We start from the raw sequence: 23,034 nt of genomic DNA on the forward strand, positions 1-23,034 counted from the left end.
TTTTTCTTCCAGAAAAGGTAAGGGAAAGAAAGTAATTTTTTTTTATGATTAATTCATGAGAACTTATATATGGAAGTGGATAGTAAGACTCACAGTGACAATGGCAATTTTTTGATCATCCCACAGATGCTTCTTACTAGAGTTATCTTTGGTATTAAGGACACTAAAGGAAAAACTCATTCTATGCTGTGAGGTACACTGTCAGCACTTAATCAAATACAAGACTGATTCCTCTAATACGTGTTGCACTTGCAGTTCTATATGGAGTTTTATGTCTAATGACCCTAACTTTACTGCTAAGTACTCTGGTTATATACAACTCATAGCGAAGTATGAGACTAATAAACCATGTATTGATAGAGTCAATGTAAAGTGCTATGGAAATATGAAGTATCTGACTGGAAACAGTCAAAAAGTATTAATTAGGGTGGGGTGAATCCCAGTGCCTATAAAACTGTGTCACATAATGCAATGTAATCAATAAAAAACAATTAGAGATACCACTGTACTGATTGTGCCTGACAAAATTTTGGAAAATAAAAATCTTGAAGTACAGAGTAAAGTCCACATAAATTCGTTACTATTAATCAAAAACAGAGGAAAGAGCATAGGTGTTTGAACCAACAAAACTGTAAACAAATGTATGTATTTATACTACTGATAGTAGGAAAAATGCTTTATTTCTTCCCAATGACTCCACCATGCCCTAGTACAAAAGATATCACATTTTACACTAACCTTTACAATCCTATTTAGAAAAATTGCTACTCTGTATTGCTGGTTAAGGGGGAGGAGGGGATGGGATGACATCTATTTGCATTCCATATTGGGAGTGCCAGTTCAGGTTTCAGCTGCTGTTCCTAATCCACATCTTTGTTGACGTGCCTGCGAAGATACTGCAAGATGGCCTAAGTAACTGAGCCCCTGCCATCTACCTAGGAGACCTGGATGGATTTCAGGGTTCTGGCTTCAGCCTGGTCCAGCCTAGGTTGCTTCAGCCATTTGGAATGCGAACCAGCACAGGGAGGGAAGTGGTGAGGTGTGTGTCTTTCAAATAAATAAATCTTAAAAATAATAAGGAGGGGGCCCGGCGTGATGGCATAGTGGTTAAGGTCCTCGCCTTGCACGTGCTGGGATCCCTTATGGGCACCGGTTCTAATCCCGGCAGCTCCACTTCCCATCCAGCTCCCTGCTTGTGGCCTGGGAAAGCAGTGGAGGACAGCCCAAAGCCTTGGGACCCTGCACCCGCGTGGGAGATCTGGAAGAGGTTCCTGGCTTTGGATTGGCTCAGCTCCAGCTGTTGCGGCCGCTTGGGGAGTGAATCATCGGACAGAAGATCTTCCTCTCTGTCTCTCCTCTCTGTATATCCACCTTTCCAATAAAAATAAATAAATCTTTAAAAAAAATAACAATAAGGAGGTAAAGTCAGCCTTCTAGGCAATTCACTGCTGCTACTAAATCATTACTTTTTCGTGGAAAAAAATTTCTCCTACACTAAGGCCTCCTTTCTACTAAGCCAAAAATTGAAAATTTGGAATCATATTTGGCCTGCAGAGAATGTTTTCCTTTGGCGCAAAGGTTTATAAAAATTCCAGATCAGGACTGTCGTGGTAGAGTGGGTGAAGAATTAAATGTAGAGCTGGCATCCCATGTGGGCGCCAGTTTAAGTCCTACCTGCTCCACTTCCGATTCAACCCATTTTTTTGTTTTCCCAACAGCTCCCTGTTTGTATGTCTGGGAAGGCAATGGAAGACAGGTCAAATACTTGGGTCCCTGCCACTGATGGTGGGAGACCCAGACGAAGCTTGTGCTTTAGCCTGGCCAAGCCCTGATCGTTGAGGCCATTTGGGGTGTGAACCCAGGGAGGGAAGATCTCTCTCTTTGCTTTTACCTCTCCTTTTAATTTTGCCTTTGAGGTAAATAAATTTTTTAAAAGATTTAATTATTTTTATTGGAAAGTCAGATATACAGAGACAAGGAGAGACAGAGAGGAAGATCTTTCATCTGTTGATTCACTCCCCAAAGTGGCTGCACCGGCCGGAGCTGAGCCGATCCAAAACCAGGAACCGGGAACTTCTTCCGGGTCTCCCGTGCGTGCAGGGTCCCCAGGCTGTGGGCTGTTCTCAACTGCTTTCCCAGGGGCTGCCAGGACACAAACTGGCACCTTTATGGGATCCCAGTGCGTGCAAGGTGAGGACTCTACCTGCTAGGATACCATGGCAGGCCCTCAAACAAATAATTCTTTTAAAAATACACTAAAATTCCAGAACTCCAGCTTCTGAAAAGTGATAACCTAGCAACCGTTTATTCATTACATTAGGACAAAAATGAGATGGAGTAAAGGGCCTGCCTCTTTAGAAGGATTATTTCTTCTCCGAATTTATCACAATCCCTACCTGGCCATGTCATGCCTTATTAACTTATATTACTTGCCTGGCCCCTATAAAGTTGTTAATTTGTTAAGTCAAGTTGAGGTCTCGGTTCCTTACCTTTATTTACAGCAATTTACTTTTTAGCTTTTTATTTCAGAAGCAGAGAGATGGAGACAGACAAAACATCAAGTGAGTTTCCGTCCACAGATGCCTACAATGGTTAGGACTATGCTATAGGGTCAAAGCCAACAGGCAAAAACACTATCCAGGTTTCCCATGTGGGAGGCAGAAACCCATTTACTATACTCATTAATGCTGTCTTCTCTCTGCATCAGAGGGAAACTGAAGTCAGCAGCCTAAGTGTGGAATCTTACCTAGACACTGTATCATGAGACATGAATATCTTAACCACTAGACTATAAGCTTGCTCCTTTAAATTATCATTATTGACTTCTTCACAAAATACCTTTGCTCCTGGCATAATTTTCCTCACCCCAAATCCTTCCCATCATTGGTGGATTACTCTGAGTTACTCTGATACTTAAATGTATAATCTATCTCCAATCCCCACAAATATTCATGCCAATGGTTTGCACCTACTTTTTCTTTTATGAAGACAAAGTTTATAGAAAGACTGACATAATGGTCCAAACACTTGGGTAACTTTCTGCTGCTTTTCCAAAAACATTAGCAGGGAGCTGGCTCACAAGTGGAATAGCTGGGATTCTGCTCCTGTCAGCGTTACTCGCTATGCCACAATGCTGGCCCCTCCCATGAACTCTAAAGATCCCACACATGCATGGATTTCAAGTTTTGCTTTGTTTTGTTTTTGCACCAATCAAAATTCACCTTTTGGGGCTGTTGATCCATTGATCAACAGGCTAATCCTCAATCCTCTGCCTGTGGCACCGGCATCCCATTGTGCACCAGTTTGAGCTCCAGTCACTCCACTTATTATGCAGCTCTCTGTTTATGGCCAGGAAAAGCAGCAGAGGGCAGTTATGGGCTATCACCAAGGCAGGAGTCCTTGTACCCACATGGGAGAACCAGAAGAAGCTTCTAGCTCCCATTTTCAGATTAGCCCAGCTCTGGACGTCACAGCCATTTGGGCAGTGAACCAGCAAGCGGAAGATCTCTCCTTCTCTGTGTAACTCTGCCTTTCAAATAAAAATAAATCGGGCCTAGCACAGTAGCCTAGTGGCTAAAGTCCTTGCTTTGCATGCGCCAGGATCCCATATGGGCACCAGTTCTAATCCTGGCTGCTCCACTTCCCATCCAGCTCCTTGCTTGTGGCCTGGGGACCATGCACCCACATGAGACCCAGAGGAAGCTCCTGGTTCCTGTCTTCAAATCGGCTCAGCTCCGGCCATTGCAGCCACTTGGGGACTAAACCAGCACATGGAGGATCTCTCTGTGCTTCTCCTCCTCTGTGTATCTGCCTTTCCAAACTTTTTAAAACACCAAATCAATCTCAAAAAAGCTTCATCTATTAATTCTATTCTCCAAGAACTTTTTGATGATAACTATGTATATATGCATCTAAGAAAACTTCAAAAACTTCATGAGAAAAAAATAGAATCGAAAGTATGAGTTTTGGGGTGCATACATAGCACAGTAGTAGCAATTTGGCACTGACAAACCTGATTCCTATTAATGTACACTCTGTCATCGGTTCCAATGGAGGTCGGGGCTCAGAATAGATCCAACCCAGGGGTTACAACCACCAGCTGATCGGAGTGATGGACTGTGCCGGGTACTGTGCTTACTAGTAGTACATGTAGGAGCCTGGACTGGGAACTCCTCAAAGTTTCTTTGGGGATTCCCTTGAACAAAATGGAGGAATCAAAACATTAACCAAGAAAAGATAGAAGATGGAGTAGATCAATCAACCACCTCAGCTATATGTTTGCAGCGAAAAACTGGACAAGGGGAAACTCTAAGATGGACTATGTCAATCAGTGGACTCTGCACCAGCCTCATCGTACCTGGATTGTTGCTGATGATACGTTGGAGCTTCTAATTGATCGAGGTGACACTCTGCTGGCTCTGCCCTCAAACCTGAGAGGGCCTCCCTAAGAGGCCGTTGAACTTGACTGGACAAGTGGAATGCTGGACTCTGTATGGTGTGAGCTTTTAATTAGGGAATCTCAACGGAACTTGAGCTGTGGTTATGCATCAAGGTGAAGGAACTCACCATGGGGGAAGGGTTTGGGGTGAAGGGGGGAAGAATCCCAGTACCTATGAAATTGTGTCATGTAATACACTGTAATTAATGAATAAATGAATAGAAAACAAAAAAAAAATGTACACTCTGGGAGGTAAAAGATGATGGTTCAAGTATTTGGGTCTCTGTCACTCCCACAGGAAACCTGACTTGATTTCATGGCTATTGGCATGGGCCTGGTTCAGCCCTGGCTGTTGTGGGCTCTGGCAGTGAAAGAGTGGATGGAACATCTTTTTCACTGCCTTTAAAATAACAAAACAAAACCAAAAACAAAAAGGTGCAATGAGCCCGGAGTGATGGCTCAGTGAATAAATCTTCACGTTACAACTGCTGGGATCCCATACAGGCACTAGTTCCTGTCCAAGCTGTTTCACTTCTCTTCTAGTTTGTCCTTGTGGCCTGGGAAAGCAGTAGAGGAAGGCCCAAAGCCTTGGGATCCTGCACCCGCGTGTGGGAAACCTGGTAAAAGCTCCGGGTTCTTGGCTTCTGCCTTAGGATCAGCTCAGCTCTGGCCATTTGGGGGATGAATCAGTGGATGGAAGATCTTTCTCTCTGTATCTCCTCTCTGTAAACCCGCCTTTCTAATAAAAAGGAAATAATAAAACAAACCTTAAAAGAAAAATAGTGGAGCAGCCAGGTTTTGAACCTGTGTCCCTTTGAGATGTTGGCATTGTAGTCAGAGGCTTAAAATGTGCCATGAGCGCCTGGCGTGGTAGCCTAGTGGCTAAAGTCCTATCCTTGCACATGCTGGGATCCCATATGGGTGCCAGTTCATATCCTGACTGCTCCACTTCCCTTCTAGCTTCCTGCGTGTGGCCTGGGAAAGCAGTTGGGATGGCCCAATGCCTTGGGACCCTGCACCTGTGTGGGGGACCTGGAGTAGGCCACTTTGGGAGTGAATCAGCAGACAGATCTTTCTCTCTATGTCTCCTTCTATCTGTGTATCTGCCTTTCCAATAAAAATAAATAAATAAAAAATAACCCTGCTATGCCACAATACTGGCTCCTACAAAATATCTGAAAGGAAGCCAGAGTTAGACTGTCCTCCCCAGTGTCCACAAATGAATGCATTTATTTAATAGATTAAAGCAAATCACATACATTTCCATTGCAATTTAATCTTTAATTACTATGCAATGGAATTACTGTTCATATTTGTTACTCATCTTTCATTTTCTCTGGTTTGTTTATCTGGCATATGCTTATTTTTCTATTAGCATCTGCTGGATTTTTGTTAGATTTACATATATTCCCCATAAGTTTGTCCTATATCTTTTTTCTTTTTTACTAAGATTTATTTATTTGAAAGGCAGAGTTAAAGACAGAAAGGAAGAGAGAAGGGGAGAGAGGGAAGGAAGGACAGAGGAAAGGAGTCAGGGAGGGAGGGCGGAAGAGAGAGGCAGGAAGGGGGGGTGGGAAGGAGAGTGAGGGAGAGAAGCAAGGAGGGAGAGAGAGGGAGGGAAAGAGAAGAGAGAGGGAGGGGGAGGGAGGGAAACAAGGAAGGAAAGAGAGGGAAGGAGTAAGTGAGAGAGAGAGAGAGAGAGAGAGAGAGAGAGAGAGAGAGGGAGAAGAAGGAGAGGGGAGAGTGCCAGTTAGAGTCTTTCACTGTTGTTTCACTCCCCAAATGGCTGCAATGGTTAGGGCTGGGCCACACCAAAGCCAGGACCTAACTACTTTTCCTTGGTTTCCCATGTGGGTGTAATAGGAGCCCAAGGAATCTGGTCATCTTCCACTGCATTTTCCAGGCATGACAGCAGGGAGCTGGATTGGAAGTGGAGCAGCTGGGAACTAATAGGAGCCCACATGGACTCTGGCATTACAGAAGGCGGTTTAACCAGCTATACCACACTATAGCCTCCACGTTCTGTTTTAAGTCAACTTTCACTAGGCCCAGCAGTCTTTGGTTAAAACTTTCTTTTAAAGATTTATCTAGGGCCCGGCGGCGTGGCCTAGCGGCTAAAGTCCTCGCCTTGAACGCACCAGGATCCCATATGGGCGCCGGTTCTGATCCCGGCAGCTCCACTTCCCATCCAGCTCCCTGCTTGTGGCCTGGGAAAGCAGTCGAGGACGGTCCAAAGCTTTGGGACCCTGCACCCACGTGGGAAACCCGGAAGAGGTTCCTGGTTCCCGGCTTCGGATTGGCGCGCATCGGCCCGTTGCGGCTCACTTGGGGAGTGAAACATCGGATGGAAGATCTTCCTCTCTGTCTCTCCTCCTCTGTGTATATCCAGCTTTCCAATAATAATAAAATCTTTAAAAAAGAAAAAAAAAAAGATTTATCTATTTGGAGCCCGGCGCCACGGCCTAGTGGCTAAAGTCCTCGCCTTGAACTCACTGGGATCCCATATGGGCGCCAGTTCTAATCCCGGCAGCTCCACTTCCCATCCAGCTCCCTGCTTGTGGCCTGGGAAAGCAGGAGAGGACAGTCCAGTGCTTTGGGATCCTGCACCCGTGTGGGAGACCTGGAGGAAGTTCCTGGCTCCTGGCTCTGGATCGGCACAGCACCGGCCCGTTGTGGTCACTTGGGGAGTGAATCATCGGACGGAAGATCTTCCTCTCTGTCTCTCCTCCTCTCTGTATAATCTGACTTTGTAATAAAAAATAGATAAATCTATTAAAAAAAAATCTATTTGAGGAAGCAATGTTACACACACACACACACACACACACACACACACACACACACAGTCTTCCATCCACTGATTGCTTCCCAAATGGCTACAATGACCAGGACTCAGCCATGCTAAAGCCAGAAATCTGGAACTCCATCTGGGTCTTCCTTGTGGGTGCAGGGGGCTAAGGGCTTGGGTCATCCTGTGCTGCTTTCCCAGGCATATTAGCAGGGAGCTGGATAGAAAGTGGTAGTGCAGCTGAGATTTGAACCAGTACTCATAGGCATAGTAGCCCCACTGTGCCACAACACCATCTCCAACATTTTTTTGCTTCTTACTTGCAATATGCAGTCTTTTAAAAACTCTATAAGCCTATCAATATTTAATTATTGTCTGAGAGGCAGATAGACGAAATTTCTTCTACTAATCTACTCCCCAAATGTCTTCAACAGACAGGACTGGGCCCAAAGCTGGGAGACAGGAATTCAATCCAGGTCATTAACATGGATGGCAGGGACCCAAATACTTAAGCCATCATCTGCTGCCTCCCAGAGTAAACAAGAACAGGAAGCTTGAATTAACAAAACAGCCAGGACTTGGGCCAGGCGTGATAGCGTAGTGGTTAAAGTCCTAGCCTTGAACGCCCGGGATCCAATATGGGTGCCGGTTCTAATCCTGGCGGCCCCGCTTCCCATTTTCAGTCGAGGAGGGCCCAAGACTTTGGAACCCTGCACCCGCATGGGAGACCTGGAGGAGGCTCCTGGCTTCGGATTGGCTCAGCTCCAGCTGCTGTGGCCAGATAGGGAGTGAACCATCGGACGGAAGATCTTCCTCCCTTTCCTCTCTGTATATCCGCCTTTCCAATAAAAAAATAAATAAATCTTAAAAAAAAAAAAAGAGCCAGGACTCAAACCCAGGCATTCTGATATGGGATATAGGCATAGAACAGCATCATTAAGCCAAATGCCTGCCTCTTACCAATACTTACTACCCAACTCTAAATGATTAGCTTCTGCTATTTTCAGACAACAGTACCAAAGAAATAATTAGCCTGATGAGAACATTCCTGCTCTCTAATTTCCAATTAGTAATAAATGAATAAGGGTAAAGAAGATTCTTTTTTAGATTTGTTTATGTGAAATGCAGAGTTACACACACACACATACGCACGCGCACGCGCGCACACACACACACAAAGAAAGAAGGGTTCTCCATTTGCTTGTTCATTCGCAAAATGGTCACAACGGCCATGGTGGGCAAGGCCAAATCCAGGAGCCAGGAGGTTTTTCTGAGTCTCACATGTGGGTGCAGGGACCCAAGCACTTAGGCCAATTCCTGCTGCCTTCCCAGTTGTTAAACAGAGAAGTTGATCAGAAGTGGTGCAGCTGGTACTTGAGCCAGCTCACATATGAAATGCCTGCACTAAAGGCAGTGGCTTAGCTAGCAATGCCACAATACCCACCCAAAAGTACATCATTAACCCAATCCAGAAGAAACAATCACAGAAGATTGATCCTCTACAGCTTCCCTCAGTGAATACATATGATCTAATAAAATAAAAGGGTAATTTGAAGAGTTCGTGGAAATTGGAATTAAAGATAAATTTAGTGCAAAAAAATTTTAATATATATATGCACATATGTATTTAGTGCAAAAATTTTAAAATCTATGTATACTTTCTCAACAATACGTATTTTCCATGAAGTTCTAAAAGACTTCTCATATAATTACCTGAATTTATCCTGTTTCTTTACTCCTCCATGATAAAGAACATTCTGTTCTCTGCTCAAAATGCTCATTTTCTCCTGTCTTTGATTGTCCCTTCCTTCTCCTCCATACAGTTATGGCTCTTTTAACCTGACAAATTCACAGTTACACTTCTTAAGTTGCTTTACAGGAAAGGTTAAGCATTGTGGCACAGTTAGTTAAGATGCTACTTGGGATTCCTACATCCCTTATCAGATTGTGCAGCTGTAATCTTGGGTACCACATTTCGCATACAGTTCCTGCCAAGGCATCCTAAGAAGTTCAGGTGTGTGGGGTCATCACCCATGTGGGAGACTCAGATGGAGTTCTGGGCTCCTGGTGATTGCCTCATATTCTAGAAATTTTGGGGGGTAAATCAGAGGTGGACAATCTCTGTCTCCCTGACTATCTCTGTGCAAGTATATGAAAATTCACATTCAGAAACAAACATTACAGGAGTCACACAATCATGTGAACTCTCAGGTAAGATCTCAGTATGCTAAGTACTCTAAATGCCATTAGCTCCTCCTTTGTTTTCTTTTTTTCCCACTGATTAATTCTCTCTGTTTAGCCACTCACCAACAGGCCATCCTAACTGCAATGTCAACGTGTTTCTTAAACATATCATGTGATTTCTTTTTTTAGATTTATTTATTTTTATTAGAAAGGGCAGAAGAGCATTTTCACATCTGGAAAATCAGTGTTGGCTTAAAGTTAATTAACCATTTTCTTTTTATTCACATCTCATTTTTGTGCTAAAATTTCAAAAGCAATTATATGGAGCTTTCATCACTAAAAATATAATTGCAAATGTTACGGAATACACACCAAAAATACAAGTTTTCTAAAAAAAAATCACTTGAGTGATTCAAGTCAGCTATAACTGCTCAATGCTGCTTTGTGCACTTTAACATTAAAAATGCTAATCAAGTAAGATGGATAAAGGATGGAAAGATTAATAGAAGAGTAAAAAAAAGAGAAGCACCCACCATTATACTTAACACTATTTGCCAGAATAAGGTTTACGTCGTCTAGAAAGCTCTCCCGACTCTGGTACTTGTGTTTGGAGATATTCTGTGATAAAAAGAATTAGGCATTCAGATATATGTACAAAGTACTTAATTACAAAAAAGCATTTATAAGACGAAATCACTCACTTTACGAATAGTTTCGAGATCCATTGGGTTTACAATCACTTTGTAGTAATCTGGAACAAACTTCTTATTAACTGGGTGATGAAATGGCCAAGACTAGCAAAAAGAAAGCAGGAGAAATTACATGGAAAGCATTTTTCATACCAAGGATTCTTAGCTTTCTTTAGGTCACAAACATTCCTGACAAAAGCTATGGACTCCTTTCCCAGCAAAACATATAGTAGTATGAAACTTTGTGATATTTAAGGAGTTCATAGGACTTTAGTATTCCCATGTCCTGACAGGGTAAGAAGCCCTAATTTATACTCCCAGTTAAATTTTTTATTCTCCAGTTATATCCAGAAGCATTTACATCGTTATGTAGATAGAATACATGCCTCTCCAATATAAAACACAACTCAGTTCAGAGTTTCTGAGGAGGATCATCAAAACAACAATAACAACAACAAAGAAAAAAAAAAAAACCGAAAAAAAAAAACCCCAGCTCATCAAAGTAGCAAATACTCAGTTTCTCAAACAAATCTCCCCAAAGCTATTCCAGTGGTCTTTTTTTTCCTTAAAAATATATTTGAAAGGCAGAGTTAGAGATAGAACACACAAATCTTCCAAACAATGGTTCATTACCCTAAATGGCCACAACAAAGGTTTGGGTCAGGCTGAAGCTAGGACCCAGGTATTCGGGCCATCCTGTAGCACTTTCCCAGGAACATTAGCAGGGAGTGAGGCTGAAATAGAGCAGCTGGAATTTGAAGCAAGACTCATGTTGGACGCTGGCATTGCAAGTAGTGGCTTAACCCATAAGCCATGATGCCACCCAAAACCTGGGTTTCTTTGAATGATAATGCACTCACAAATAAAAAGGTTGGAAGTTAAAATTATACAGTAGTTTTAACTGACATACACTACTGTTAAGACTCTGCAACATGCACGGGCATGCAAATCTTGTCCTTTTTTTTTACATTTATTTTTTTATTGCAAAGTCAGATATACAAAGAGGAGAAGACAGAGAGGAAGACGTTCCGTTCGATGATTTACTCCCCAAGTGGCCTCTATGGCTGGAGCTGAGCCAAGTCTGAGGTCAGAAGCCAGGAGCTTCTTCCGGGTCTCCCACACAAGTGCAGGGTCCCAAGGTTTTCAGTTGTCCTCCACTCCTTTCCCTGGCCACAAGCAGGGAGCTGGATGGGAAGTGGGGTCACTGGGATACAAATTGGAGCCCATATGGGACTCAGCGAGTATGAGGTAAGGACGTTAGCCACTAGGCTACCACGCCAGGCCAAACCTTGTCCTTTCCCCACATCACTCTGTTCACAATATTTATCACAGACCACTTACATCTGGAACTGCCATCATTTTCTGTGTGACAATGTTGTCCAGAATGAAGGAAAACGCCACTTGATCATCATCATCCAGCAAGGGATTGATAGCTTTCTCTAAGCGAGCTAATTTGTCTTCTTTCTGAAATGAAAGAAAGCAAAAACATGGGTTTCCCTGAAGTGTGATCACAATAGAAAAGGATAAATTAAGGTTCTGCTCAGTGGCTATTACCCTTCCCCAAAAACTTTAACTCTGAATTGCCTGTTATTCTAGGGCCCAGACAAATTATAATCCAGTTAAAATGATCAAAAGGAATGTGTCAACAACTTCCTTAGGTTCTCTACATTCTGTTCTTGTACAACAGAATATACATCCCTAGGTATCAACAGCTTAGGCCTTAACAAAAACATTTTCATCAACTTAGGTTTTAATATCACACTACTTTTGTTACTGAAAATTACTGATGAAATTCTGAGCATTACAACTGATTAGTACCCATCACCTCCCTGCAACTTAAAGTTCCACCACCTTTCTTTCATTGTAAAATATCTTACCTCTTTGAGTTTCTCATCACAGAGATCCAGCATGGACTGAGATATCTGGGTCAATGAGTGCTTTGGCCCTAAGAGGAGCAATAAGAAATGGCACCTTTAAGAATGAAAAAAATGGTAACTGCCAATACCTTGCTATCCTTTTAGTCCATTGACTTAAGAACCCGTTTGAAGAGGCTGTTTAATACAATGCTTAAGTTACTGCATGTCCAGGACACCTGCATCCCATATCAGAGTGACTGGTTGAAGTCCTAGATAACTCAGCTTCCAATCCAGCTACCTGCTTGGCTCCTTGCCATGGGAAACGGATTGAGTTCCAGCTTCTTGACTTTGGCCTGGCCCATCTCTAGCTGTTGTGGGCATTTGGAAAGTGAATCACCAGATGGGTGCTTGCTCTGTCTCTCTGTGTATATGTATGTATGTGTTTGTATGCCTTTCAAATAAATAAATAAATAAATATTTTTAAAATCTTTGGAAAACATATCTTGGGCCCAGAGCAATGCCCTCAATTGTTCAATCCTGCCTTGCATGCCTGGGATCCCATATGGGCACCGGTTCATGCCCTGGCTGTTCCACTGCTCATCCAGCTTCCTGCTTATGGCCTTGGGATGCTGCACCCGCGTGGGAGATGCGGAAGAAGCTCCTGGCTCCTGGCTTTGGATGGGCTCAGCTCTGGCCATTGTGGCTGCTTGGGAAGTCAATCAGTGGAGGAAGATCTTCCTCTCTGTATTTCCTTCTCTCTATAAATCTGCCTAAAAAAATTAAATAATTCTTTTAAAAATATCTTAACTATCACTTATAATAAGCATACGTTATGGCAGCATACGTAGAGACTAAGAGACTGATCAGAAAATTAAAGATTTTCTGAGATTCTTATAAAGACTTTTAGGAAAATTAAGGCAACTGTTTAACGCATGAGATTCTTTTGTAACAAAGGCTATTCTGCTTCTAATTCAGCTTTTTGCTAATGTAGATCCTAGAAGGTAGCAAGTAAAGGCTCAAAATACTTCAAATTTCTGCTTCCCGCATGGGGGACTGGGACTGAGTTCTAGGCTCCTGGCTTCGGCCTGGCCCAGTCCTGGCTATTTTGACATCTAGAAAGTGAAATCAGTGGGTGGTACCCAACTACTTGAGGTATCACTGCTGCCTTCCTGAGTCCCCATTAGCAGGAAGTTGAAGTCAGAAGTAAGACATACAATCCAGGTACTCTGATATAGGATGTGGATAAATGCCTCACTCAACATCAAAAGAATTTTACTAGCCAGCAACTCCAACTACTTGCCTGCACTATCTTTTTCTAGGTTATATCCTATCTATCCTTTTGCTTTGGTGTTCCCCAGAGCCTTCACCTTAGCCTTATTTGTGAGTACTAATTATTTAATTCAGTATCCATAATCAGTCATTCAAAAGCATTCAACTATCAATGACAAGTTCAACAACCTGAACATGAAGAAAAATAAGTCAGAATTCCTGCCACATAAAATCATTTTGTTTAATCAAATAAAATAACTTGAAAATAAAACCATGGTTGGGGCTGAGAATGTAACACTAGCATTTCATATGGTTATCAGTTTGAGCCCTGAACATTTCACTTCCAATGCAGCTCCCTACTAATGCGCCAGGGAAGGAAGCAGAAAATGGCCAAGTGCTTGGAATCTTGTTACCCGTATGAGAGATCTGGATGGAGTTACAGACTCTTGGCTTTATTTAGCTTTGCTCAGCACTGGCTTTTACAGTCATTTAGGGAGTCAATCATCAGATGGAAAATCTCTATCTCTCAATCTCCATCTGCCTCACTTTGCTTTACAAATAAATAAAAATAAAATTTAAAAATCCCTGGAAGACAACAGTATAAGTATTTCAAGTATCTGTGGATGAAATGACACAAAATCTGGACTAAACGACTGAATATGGATTGACAAATTGTTGAACTGAATAACTGGGTTCATTGTTATTTTCTCTTCTATTTCTATGTAAGCCTAAAAATTTTCAAATTTTCAAAGTTTTTTAAGGTATTAGTACAAATAGAATATGAAACACTGTGTCTTAAGTGGAATTTCAAGCACTATATGAAAAGACTGCCCTATCTACTACATATTAAGTTTATTTGTTTTTATTTAAATTCACAATAGAAAAGTGTGTGTGTGTACATATATATGGAAAGGGAGAGAGAGAGAGAAACATAGAGACTTCAGTTTTCTGGTTCACTACCCAAATGCCCACAAACAGCTGTGCCTGAACCAGGCTGAAGCCAGAAATCCTATTTAGACCTGCACATGGGTAGTATAGACAACAGAACTTGAGTGTTCACCTGCTGCCTTCCATTGTATACATCAGAAGAAAGTTGGTTTGGAAGCAGAGATGGAATTTGATACCAGGCACTCCAACATGGGCCACAGGTGTCTCAAGTGATGCCTTAACTACTATACAAAAACATCTGCCTCCTCCTCCCCCTGGAATTACATTTAATGAAGCTGTTTAAACAGGAAATCAAAGTTGGAATTTCTAAAATTTCTACCTTTTAATAACATTTTCACCTTCATCACACATCGGGATCCCAAATTCCATATATCTTCAAAGTCAATTCTTACCTCTCCTATCCTCCCCCAAATTCGATTTTCAAAAAATGATTCTTCCAATCTGTATAACAGGTGGCCTTACAAAAACTTTCCTTTGCACAAGGATATGGTCTTTAAAATTATTTATTTGAAAAGCACAGTGACGGAGAGAGGAAAAGACAGACTTTTCCCATCTGCTGGTTCACTCCCCAAATGCCCACAACATTTGAGGCTGGACCAGGTGGATGCAAGGAGTAGGGAATTTTACTTGGATCTTCCTTATGGGTAGCAGGGATCCAAGTACTTGGGATATCCTTTACTGCTTTCCCCATTAAGCAGATGGACTGAAAATGAGGAGATGGACTGAAAATGAAGCAGCTGAGACTCGATTTGGCACCTATATGGGATACCTGCATTGTAGGTGGTGGGTTAAACTGCTGTGCCACAATATCAGTCCCATGAGTGTACTTTAAAAACATCATAGGGGGCCAGGCACGATGGCGCAGCGGTTCAAGTCCTCATCCTGAGCACGCTGGGATTCCATTTGGGCACCGGTTCTAATCCCGGCAGCTCCACTTTCCATCCAGCTCCCTGCTTGTGGCCTGAGAGAGCAATCGAGGATGGCCCAAAGCTTTGGGACCTTGCACCTGCGTGGGAGACCCAGAAGAAGCTCCTGGCTTTGGATCAGCTCAGCTCCAGCCGTTCCGGCCACTTGGGGAGTGAACCATCGAACGGAACATCTTCCTCTCTGTCTCTCCTCCTCTCTGTATATCTGACTTTCCAATAAAAATAAATAAATCTTTAAAAAAAATCATAGGAAAAATGGAATTCAAAATTTGTATTTTTAAACTAACTCTATTTTCTTTTTTTTTTTTTTTTAAAGATTTATTTTTATTACAAAGTCAGATATACAGAAAGAGGAGGAGAGACAGAGAGGAAGATCTTCCGTCCGATGATTCATTCCCCAAGTGAGCCGCAACGGGCCGGTACGCGCCAATCCGATGCCGGGAACCAGGAACCTCTTCCAGGTCTCCCACGCGGATGCAGTGTCCCAATGCACTGGGCCGTCCTCTACTGCTTTCCCAGGACACAAGCAGGGAGCTGGATGGGAAGTGGAGCTGCCGGGACTAGAACCGGCGCCCATATGGGATCCCGGGGCGTTGAAGGCGAGGACTTTAGCCGCTAGGCCACGCCGCCGGGCCCACTAACTCTATTTTCTTAAAAAAAAAAAAAAAAGGATTTATAGGGCTAGAATGGTGGCTCAACAGACTAATTCTCCACCTGCAAGCGCCAGCTTCTTATATAGGTTTCAGTTTGTGTGTCAGCTGCTCCACTTCCAATCCAGCTCCCCGCTTGTGGCTTGGGAAACAGAGGAGGGCCCAAGACTTTGGGACCCCGCACCAACAAGGGAGACACAGAAAAGGCTCCTGGCTCTGGCTTAAATCTGCTCAGCTCTGGTCATTACAGCCATTTGGGGAATGAACCAGCGGATGGAAGATCTTTCCATCTCACCTTCTGTATAAATCTGTCTTTCCAATAAAAATAAATCTCTAAAAATTAAATAGAAAAGATTTTCAGCATATATTTGAAAAGCCAAATGACACGGGGAGAAACATCAATTAAGGTATCTTGCATGTACTAGTTCACACCCCAAATGACCACAATGGCCAGGTAGCTCAGGTATATTAGCAGGAAACTGGATTAGAAGAATAGCCAGGACTGGAAATTGTATTCTGATACTGGATACCAGTGATAACCCGGTAACTTAATCTGCTGTGCCACTATGCTAGCCCCAGTGCTAAGCTTGTTTTGCTACAAAATTTTTGAAATCATGCATATCATGAACTTTTTGAAGACACCTCATATATTTCTGTCACTCTGCTAGTCCCTGGGAAAATAGGAACAAACAAGATGTACTCCCTCTAGGAGGATATAGTCAGTTATATAAATAATTATGCCTGTGCTCAAGAATTAAGAGAGTTGATTTAACTATTTGCGGTGGGGAGGCACAGAGGATACAAAAATGGTTGAGTAGGGGCTCGGCAGCGTGGCCTAGTGGCTAAGGTCCTCGCCTTGATCCCATATGGCTGCTGGTTCTAATCCCGGCAGCTCCACTTCCTCTCTGTCTCTCCTCCTCTCAGTATATCTGACTTTGTAATAAAAATAAAATAAATCTTTAAAAAAAAAAAATGGTTGAGTAATTTGGTTAGTCCATGAAAAAACATGAAGTAGTCTGAAAGTATGAGTGGAAATTTAGCACTGAAGGGAAGAAAAAGCATTACAGAGAGAGGACAAAGACCATAAAGCAGTATGCAGAAATGGCACAGGATATTCAGTACACAGTGGTCAATGTGCTAAGAGTCTACACCAGCTATGGGAACCAGGCATTGCAGATGGGACTACATAAATGGGTTCAGCTTTCTTCTGAAAGGTTTTGAAATCTAGGTGCTCTGTCTCTGGTACCATGCTTACAGATAAGAAAATTGAGGAGACTATGAGGGCTTAACCAATATATCCACAATAAATCAGTTAGTAAGTGGAAGAGCCAGGATTCATATTCCATTTGTATTCTGTATCCCCAGGTTTATGACTCTATGCTCAAAAGGCAACTGAAAACTGAAAAACTTAATCCCTTATAAGCAGAAGCTGAATTATTTTTGTTCTTTCCAATAAAATATATAAAAATTTTAAAAAAAAGACCCAGAAATAACCTGCAGCATTGTGATACAAGGGATCACGTATTATAACACTAGCATTCTATATCTACGGTGTCAGTCTGAGTTTCAGCTACTCTACTCACAATCCAGTTCTCTGCTAATGCACCTGCGAAAGAAGCTGAATATGGTCCAAGTGCCTGGAACCCTAACACCCGTGTAAGAGACCTAGACAATGGTCTAGGCTCCTGGACTCAACCTAGATCAGCCGGCTTTTATAGCCATTTGAGAAATGAACCAGCAGATGAAGATTACCAGTTTTCTTTCTTCCTTTCTCTGTCAGTCTGCATTTAAAATTTATTTTCTTAAAAATTTGTGTTTTTTTGGGGCCCAGCATGATAGCGTAGTGGTTAAGGGTCTCGACTTGAACGCGCCAGGATCCCTTATGGTCGCCGATTCTAATCCTGGCAGCCCCGCTTCCCAGCCTGTGGTCTGGGAAAGCAGTTGAGGACGGCCCAAAGCCTTGGGACCTTGCACCCATGTGAGAGACCTGGAAGAGGATCCTGGCTTCAGATTGGCTCAGCTCCAGCCACTGCGGCCGCTTGGGGGAGTGAACCATCGGACGGAAGATCCTCCTCCCTGTCTCTCCTTTCTGTATATCTGACTTTCAAATAAAAATAAATAAATCTTTTTTTAAAAAAATGTTTTTCTCAGGCAGATATACACAGGGGAGATAAGAGTGAAACATCTTCCATCCACTGATTTACTCCCAAGTGGCCACAAAGGCCAGAGCTAAGTTGATCTGAAAACAGGAGCCAGGAACCTCCTCTGGTTCTCCCACACAGGTGAAGGGTCCCAAGGCTTTGGGCAGTCCTCCAGCACTTTCCCAGGCCACAAGCAGGGAGCTGGAAGGGAAGTTGGGCCATCAGGAGATGAACCAGCGCCCATATGGGATCCTGGCGGGATGCAAGAGACAAGGATTTAGCCAGTAGGCCATTGTGCCGGGCCCTCAAAATAAATTTTTAAGACTCTGATTTCTTCCTCTTTGCCTTTCTAGCTTTCAATATTTATTTATTTTTATTGGAAAGGCAGATTTACAGACAGAAGCAGAGACAGACAGATCTTATGTCTACTCACTCACTCACTCCCCAAGTGGTACAAAGGCTGCAGCTAAGCCAATCCAAGACAGGAGCTTCTTTCAGGTCTCCCATGTGGGTGCAGGGTCCCAAGGCTTTGGGCCATCCTCGACTGCTTTCCCAGGCCACAAGCAGGAAGCTGGATGGGAAGTGGAACCGCCAGGACTAGAACTGGCGCCCATATGGGATCCCAGTGCTTGCAAAGTGAGGATTTAGCCACTGAGCTATCTTGATGGGCCCCTTTTCTGGCTTTCAAGAAAAGTGAATACATAATAACCTTTTTAATGAATCTATAGATCAAGCCAAAGACTCACACACTCTGTACAAGTTGTACTCCCACTAAATATCTCTCTGATATTTACCTAAACTCATTTCTTCCTATCACTGCTCTTCATTCAGCTGTTTTCATTTCAACTGACAAACTGAGACTATATTAAGCAGTGGGAATTTAAAAAAAGGCAACATTTACAAGGGGGCTTCAAAAAGTCACGGAAACTTCACATTATCCCTTAATTCCAAACTTTTGAGGATTTCTCACATTAAACGCCTGAAAATGTACTCATTTGATATCCCTAAATGAACTCATACATTACAGTCCTAAAATTCAGTCCAATCTATTCTGAATTTAGGACAGTAAGTGACAAGACCAATCTTGCTATTGATCTTCCCAGTCAAGGAACAGGTGAGGTGATTCTTACCATTATAGGTGGCACTATTTTTCACAATTAGCTCCAAATGCTCTCTGAATTCTTCCCTAGATGGGTAGAGGCGTTTGCGTACGTTTTCACGGAGTGTTTGTAGGTCCATTGGTCGAGTGATGATTTTGTAGTAATCCTTCACAACTTTGGCATTGACTGGAGTGTGAAAAGGGTAGGTCTGTGAAAACAAAAGCTAAAAATTACTCATGAGCAAAGACTAGACAACTCCTGGAGACTCTCTCATCTTACTTCTCTACTGGGCTATCTACTCTCCATGGAATCTTTGAGTAGGTCCTTTTACCCCCTCTGCTAAACTGTTAAAGCAAAACAACTTATACCCAAAGAATTAGAAGTTCCAGGTACCTTGGTCTATAAATGACTACCCACTATCTGGACTCAGAACAAAAGGCCTTATCATCCTTATTGTAGGTATCTGAAGCAGTGACTCACATTTGGAAGATCTCTCATGTCATTTATGATCGACTCCAAGATGGATGACAATGTCACCATAGGATCTGTCCGGCGCCGGTGGATGGACTTATGAGGTTTCTAGGAAGAAATTGGAATCCTTTGTTAAGACCTGAAAATCCAATACTTTTTAAACTAGACAAGCATATCTTAGAAATTTTGCAATGAACAATACAGCTAAATCTCTAGGGAAAGCCAAAGGGTGAATCTAAATCTAAGTGTATCAGAGTATTTACAGCACATAAAATTGGAAAAAAACAATGAGAATTAATTGATCAGAGGGCACTAATGCACTTACATTCAGATAGTCACAGTGAACAGTGGTTCCAACCCGCCGTTTCTTCTTGGGAGGAAGCTGCTGTTTAGGGAACTTCAGAACCAGTGACTTTCTGCGAACCTCATCCGCGCTGCAAGCAATAACACTTTCTTATTATACAGCACTATTTCCAGTTCCCAGAGGAAAAAAGCAATTACAACGAAAAAGTGCCCAGTACCTGAGCACGAGCCTGGGACAAGAGCAAGAACCAAATCAAAGGCTAGACATCAGGGCAGCTCTGTGGTGTAGTGCATAAAGCTGCCACGTACAATGCTGGCAACCATATGGGCACTGGTTTTAGTCCCAGCTACTTCCAATCCACTTCCCTTATAATGTGCATTGGAAAACGGCCTAAGTGCTTGGGACCCTGTACCCACATGGGAGACCTGCTGAATGAAGCTCCTTACTACTGGCTTTAGACCAGCCAGCTCCAGCTCTTGTGGCCATTTAGGAAGTAAACAACAGACAGAAGATCTCTGTCTTTGCCCCTCACTTTGTAACTCTGCCATTCAAACAAACTGTATATATATTTATAAACATGAACCAGGCATCACCTTCTAAAGTTCTTATCAGGCAAGGCCTCATAGGATTTCCAAATTAACAAGGAATCAGGAAAGTCAGAACTTTACCTTAGTTTCACATTTGGAATAAGAGAATTAGGCTGAAGGAATTCATTTCAACATCAGAGTTAGAGAGAGAGAGACAGACAGAAAAGAGATAGAGACAGAACACTCCCTAAATAACCACAATGGTTAGGGCTCAGCCAGACTGAAACCAGGAGCCAGGAGCATCATCCAGTTCTCCCATTTGGGTTCAGGAACCCAAGCACCTGGGCCATCTTTTGTTGCTTTCCCAGGCCATTACCAAGGAGCTGGACTGGAAGTGGAGAAGCCGAGAAACCAAACCCATGTCCCTGTAGCATGCCATTATGATACCACAGCACACACCATTAAAGAAATTTTTGAGAATCCTCCTAGCTAAGCATTTATGCTAAAGGGCCAAAAAACTTGAATAATTCACAATGACAGTAAGAAATAAATTAAAACCCAGCTTAAATAAAAAGGTTTTTCACCAGTCATTGAAGACCAACACCTTCTTCCCTTCCACTGTAAGAGATCAAAATATTAAATTTTTTTCTAATGCGCTTTGAAAGAAATGACTAAAACTAAACACAAATAGGAAATAAATCAGTCTAAATAGAGCAAAATGATTTTAAATTCTATACAAAGAGTTCAACTCTATTTTGAACATAATGCCCTGATTACACAACTTGTGCATATAGTCCAAGATCAACAAACTACAAAGAACACAATAAGCATTGTGACACAGCAAGTTAAGCTGCCACCTGAGATGCCTGCTTTGTGCTTCCCATGTAGTTCCCTGCTAACAACAAGCCAGGGAGGCTGTAGATAGCAGCCTAGGCACTCTGGTTTCTGCCTCTCATGCAGGAAGCAGATGAAGTTCCAGACTCCTTGCTTCAGCATGGTCTAGCCTTGGCTGTTGCCAGCATTCAGAGAATGAACCAGTTGAAAAGATAGCATTGTCACTCAAGTCAATCAATCAAAATAGGAAAAAAAAAACCCTCCAAATAAAAACTACCTGAAATTGATTTCTTTTGGGTAGTGTTATGGGTATAGCAATTCTTTTTCCATTGTTATTCAAAGTTATTTTACAAAATATTCCTTGAAATGGAGAGAGAGAGAGACAAAGAAACATCACCATCACCTGCTATCTCTCACGATATGCATTAGCGGGAAGCTTGAATTGGGAGCAGAGCCAGGTCTCAAACCAAGGCACTCTGATATAGAATGGGGCACCTCAAATGGCAACCAACCTCTATACCAATGCCTACTCTCTGGTACAGCAATTCTGAAACTATTCTATACCAATCACTGGATAAAATAAATGAATTGTACCTTGATGCAGGGAATAAGAAAAAAGGATACAAATATGAAATGTAGGTAAAAGTTGTACCTTAAAATAAGTATTTCCTAGCTCTGTTCACAAAACAGCCTATAAGCAATGACATCTCAATGGCAATGAGTATATCTAGTACCTATATCTTGGTTTTTAAATACTACTCCCTAATAAAAGTAACTGAACTCTTAGATGAAATGGCCAATTATAGATCTGGGAGAAGGAAAATTGAAGGACAGTTTGTAAAACCTTGTGCAAGAAAGCCAAGACCATTCTCAAAGATTTATAGATCATCTAAAACAAAACAAAACAAAACAAAACAAAAAAAAACAGTATTAGGGCTTATACAGTCGTGCAACAAGCTAATTCTCCACTTGCAAGTGCTGGTATCACATATGGGCACCAATTCATGTCCCAGCTGCTCCACTTCCAATCCAGCTCTTTGCTTATGGTCTGGAAGAACAGCAGAGAATGGCCCAAGCTTTGGGTCACTCTGTCCATGAGGCTGGACAGAAGCTTCTGACTCCCAACTTTGGATCAGTTCAGCATTGGACCATTTGGGGAATGAACCAGTGGGTGAAAGACCTCTTCCTCTGTCTCTTCTTTTCTCTGTAAAATCTGCCTTTCAAATAAAAATAAATAAGTCTTTATTTTAAAAAATACAGGTCAGGGCCCAGCACAGTAGCCTAGTGGTTAAAGTCCTCATCTTCTTGCATGTGCTGCTTGGGTCCCATGTGGGCGCTGGTTCATATCCTGGCTGCTCCACTTCTCTTCCAGCTCCCTGCTTGTAGCCTGGGAAAGCAGTGGAAGATAACCCAAAGCCTTGGGACCCTGTAGCCACATGGGAGACCAAGAATAAATCCTGATCCCTGGCTTCGGATTGGCTCAACTCCAGACAGTGCGGCCATGTGGAGAGTAAACCAGCAGATGGAGGATCTTTCCGTCTCTCCTTCTCTCTGTATATCTGACTTGGTAATAAAAAATAGATAAATATTTTTTAAAAAAAGAATCAAATTTGGGACATTATATTAGCATCAAAATTAATGGTGTTAATGAATTACATTAAATTTACAAAGGAAAGAATTTCAGTAATATATGAAACAGGGAGAGAAGCAACCTTATTATAAGAAAATGCCAGCTAGTACATAATACTAGCATTAGAAAAATCACTATTTTGTAACCTCAGTAAATTACTGAGTCAGGCAGTAATCATTAATGGGTGCTAAAGTTATAAAAAGTTGTTAGGAAAAGGGATATTCATTTACATGTTAATTACAATGGAAAAATATTATTTATAGGATCTGTTTATCATCA

General features: G+C 42.2%; 1 protein-coding gene across 5 annotated transcripts in view; it reads right to left on the minus strand.

The window, feature by feature from the left end:
• The window catches only part of TAF1 (TATA-box binding protein associated factor 1), a 103,306-nt gene that overhangs the window by 33,072 nt on the left and 47,200 nt on the right, over nucleotides 1–23,034 (minus strand). For all 5 annotated transcript variants that reach the window (XM_058658677.1, XM_058658678.1, XM_058658675.1 and 2 more), the window contains exons 26-32: nucleotides 19,786–19,894; nucleotides 19,470–19,568; nucleotides 19,020–19,197; nucleotides 11,977–12,044; nucleotides 11,441–11,563; nucleotides 10,112–10,204; nucleotides 9,944–10,028 (exon numbers count right to left, since the gene is read on the minus strand). In XM_058658677.1, coding sequence (XP_058514660.1) covers nucleotides 9,944–10,028; nucleotides 10,112–10,204; nucleotides 11,441–11,563; nucleotides 11,977–12,044; nucleotides 19,020–19,197; nucleotides 19,470–19,568; nucleotides 19,786–19,894 — 755 coding nt within the window. The remainder of the gene's footprint in view (nucleotides 1–9,943; nucleotides 10,029–10,111; nucleotides 10,205–11,440; nucleotides 11,564–11,976; nucleotides 12,045–19,019; nucleotides 19,198–19,469; nucleotides 19,569–19,785; nucleotides 19,895–23,034) is intronic.

This window comes from Ochotona princeps, chromosome X (genome assembly GCF_030435755.1).
Source record: "Ochotona princeps isolate mOchPri1 chromosome X, mOchPri1.hap1, whole genome shotgun sequence".
In the NCBI taxonomy this organism is placed as follows: Eukaryota; Metazoa; Chordata; class Mammalia; order Lagomorpha; family Ochotonidae; genus Ochotona; species Ochotona princeps.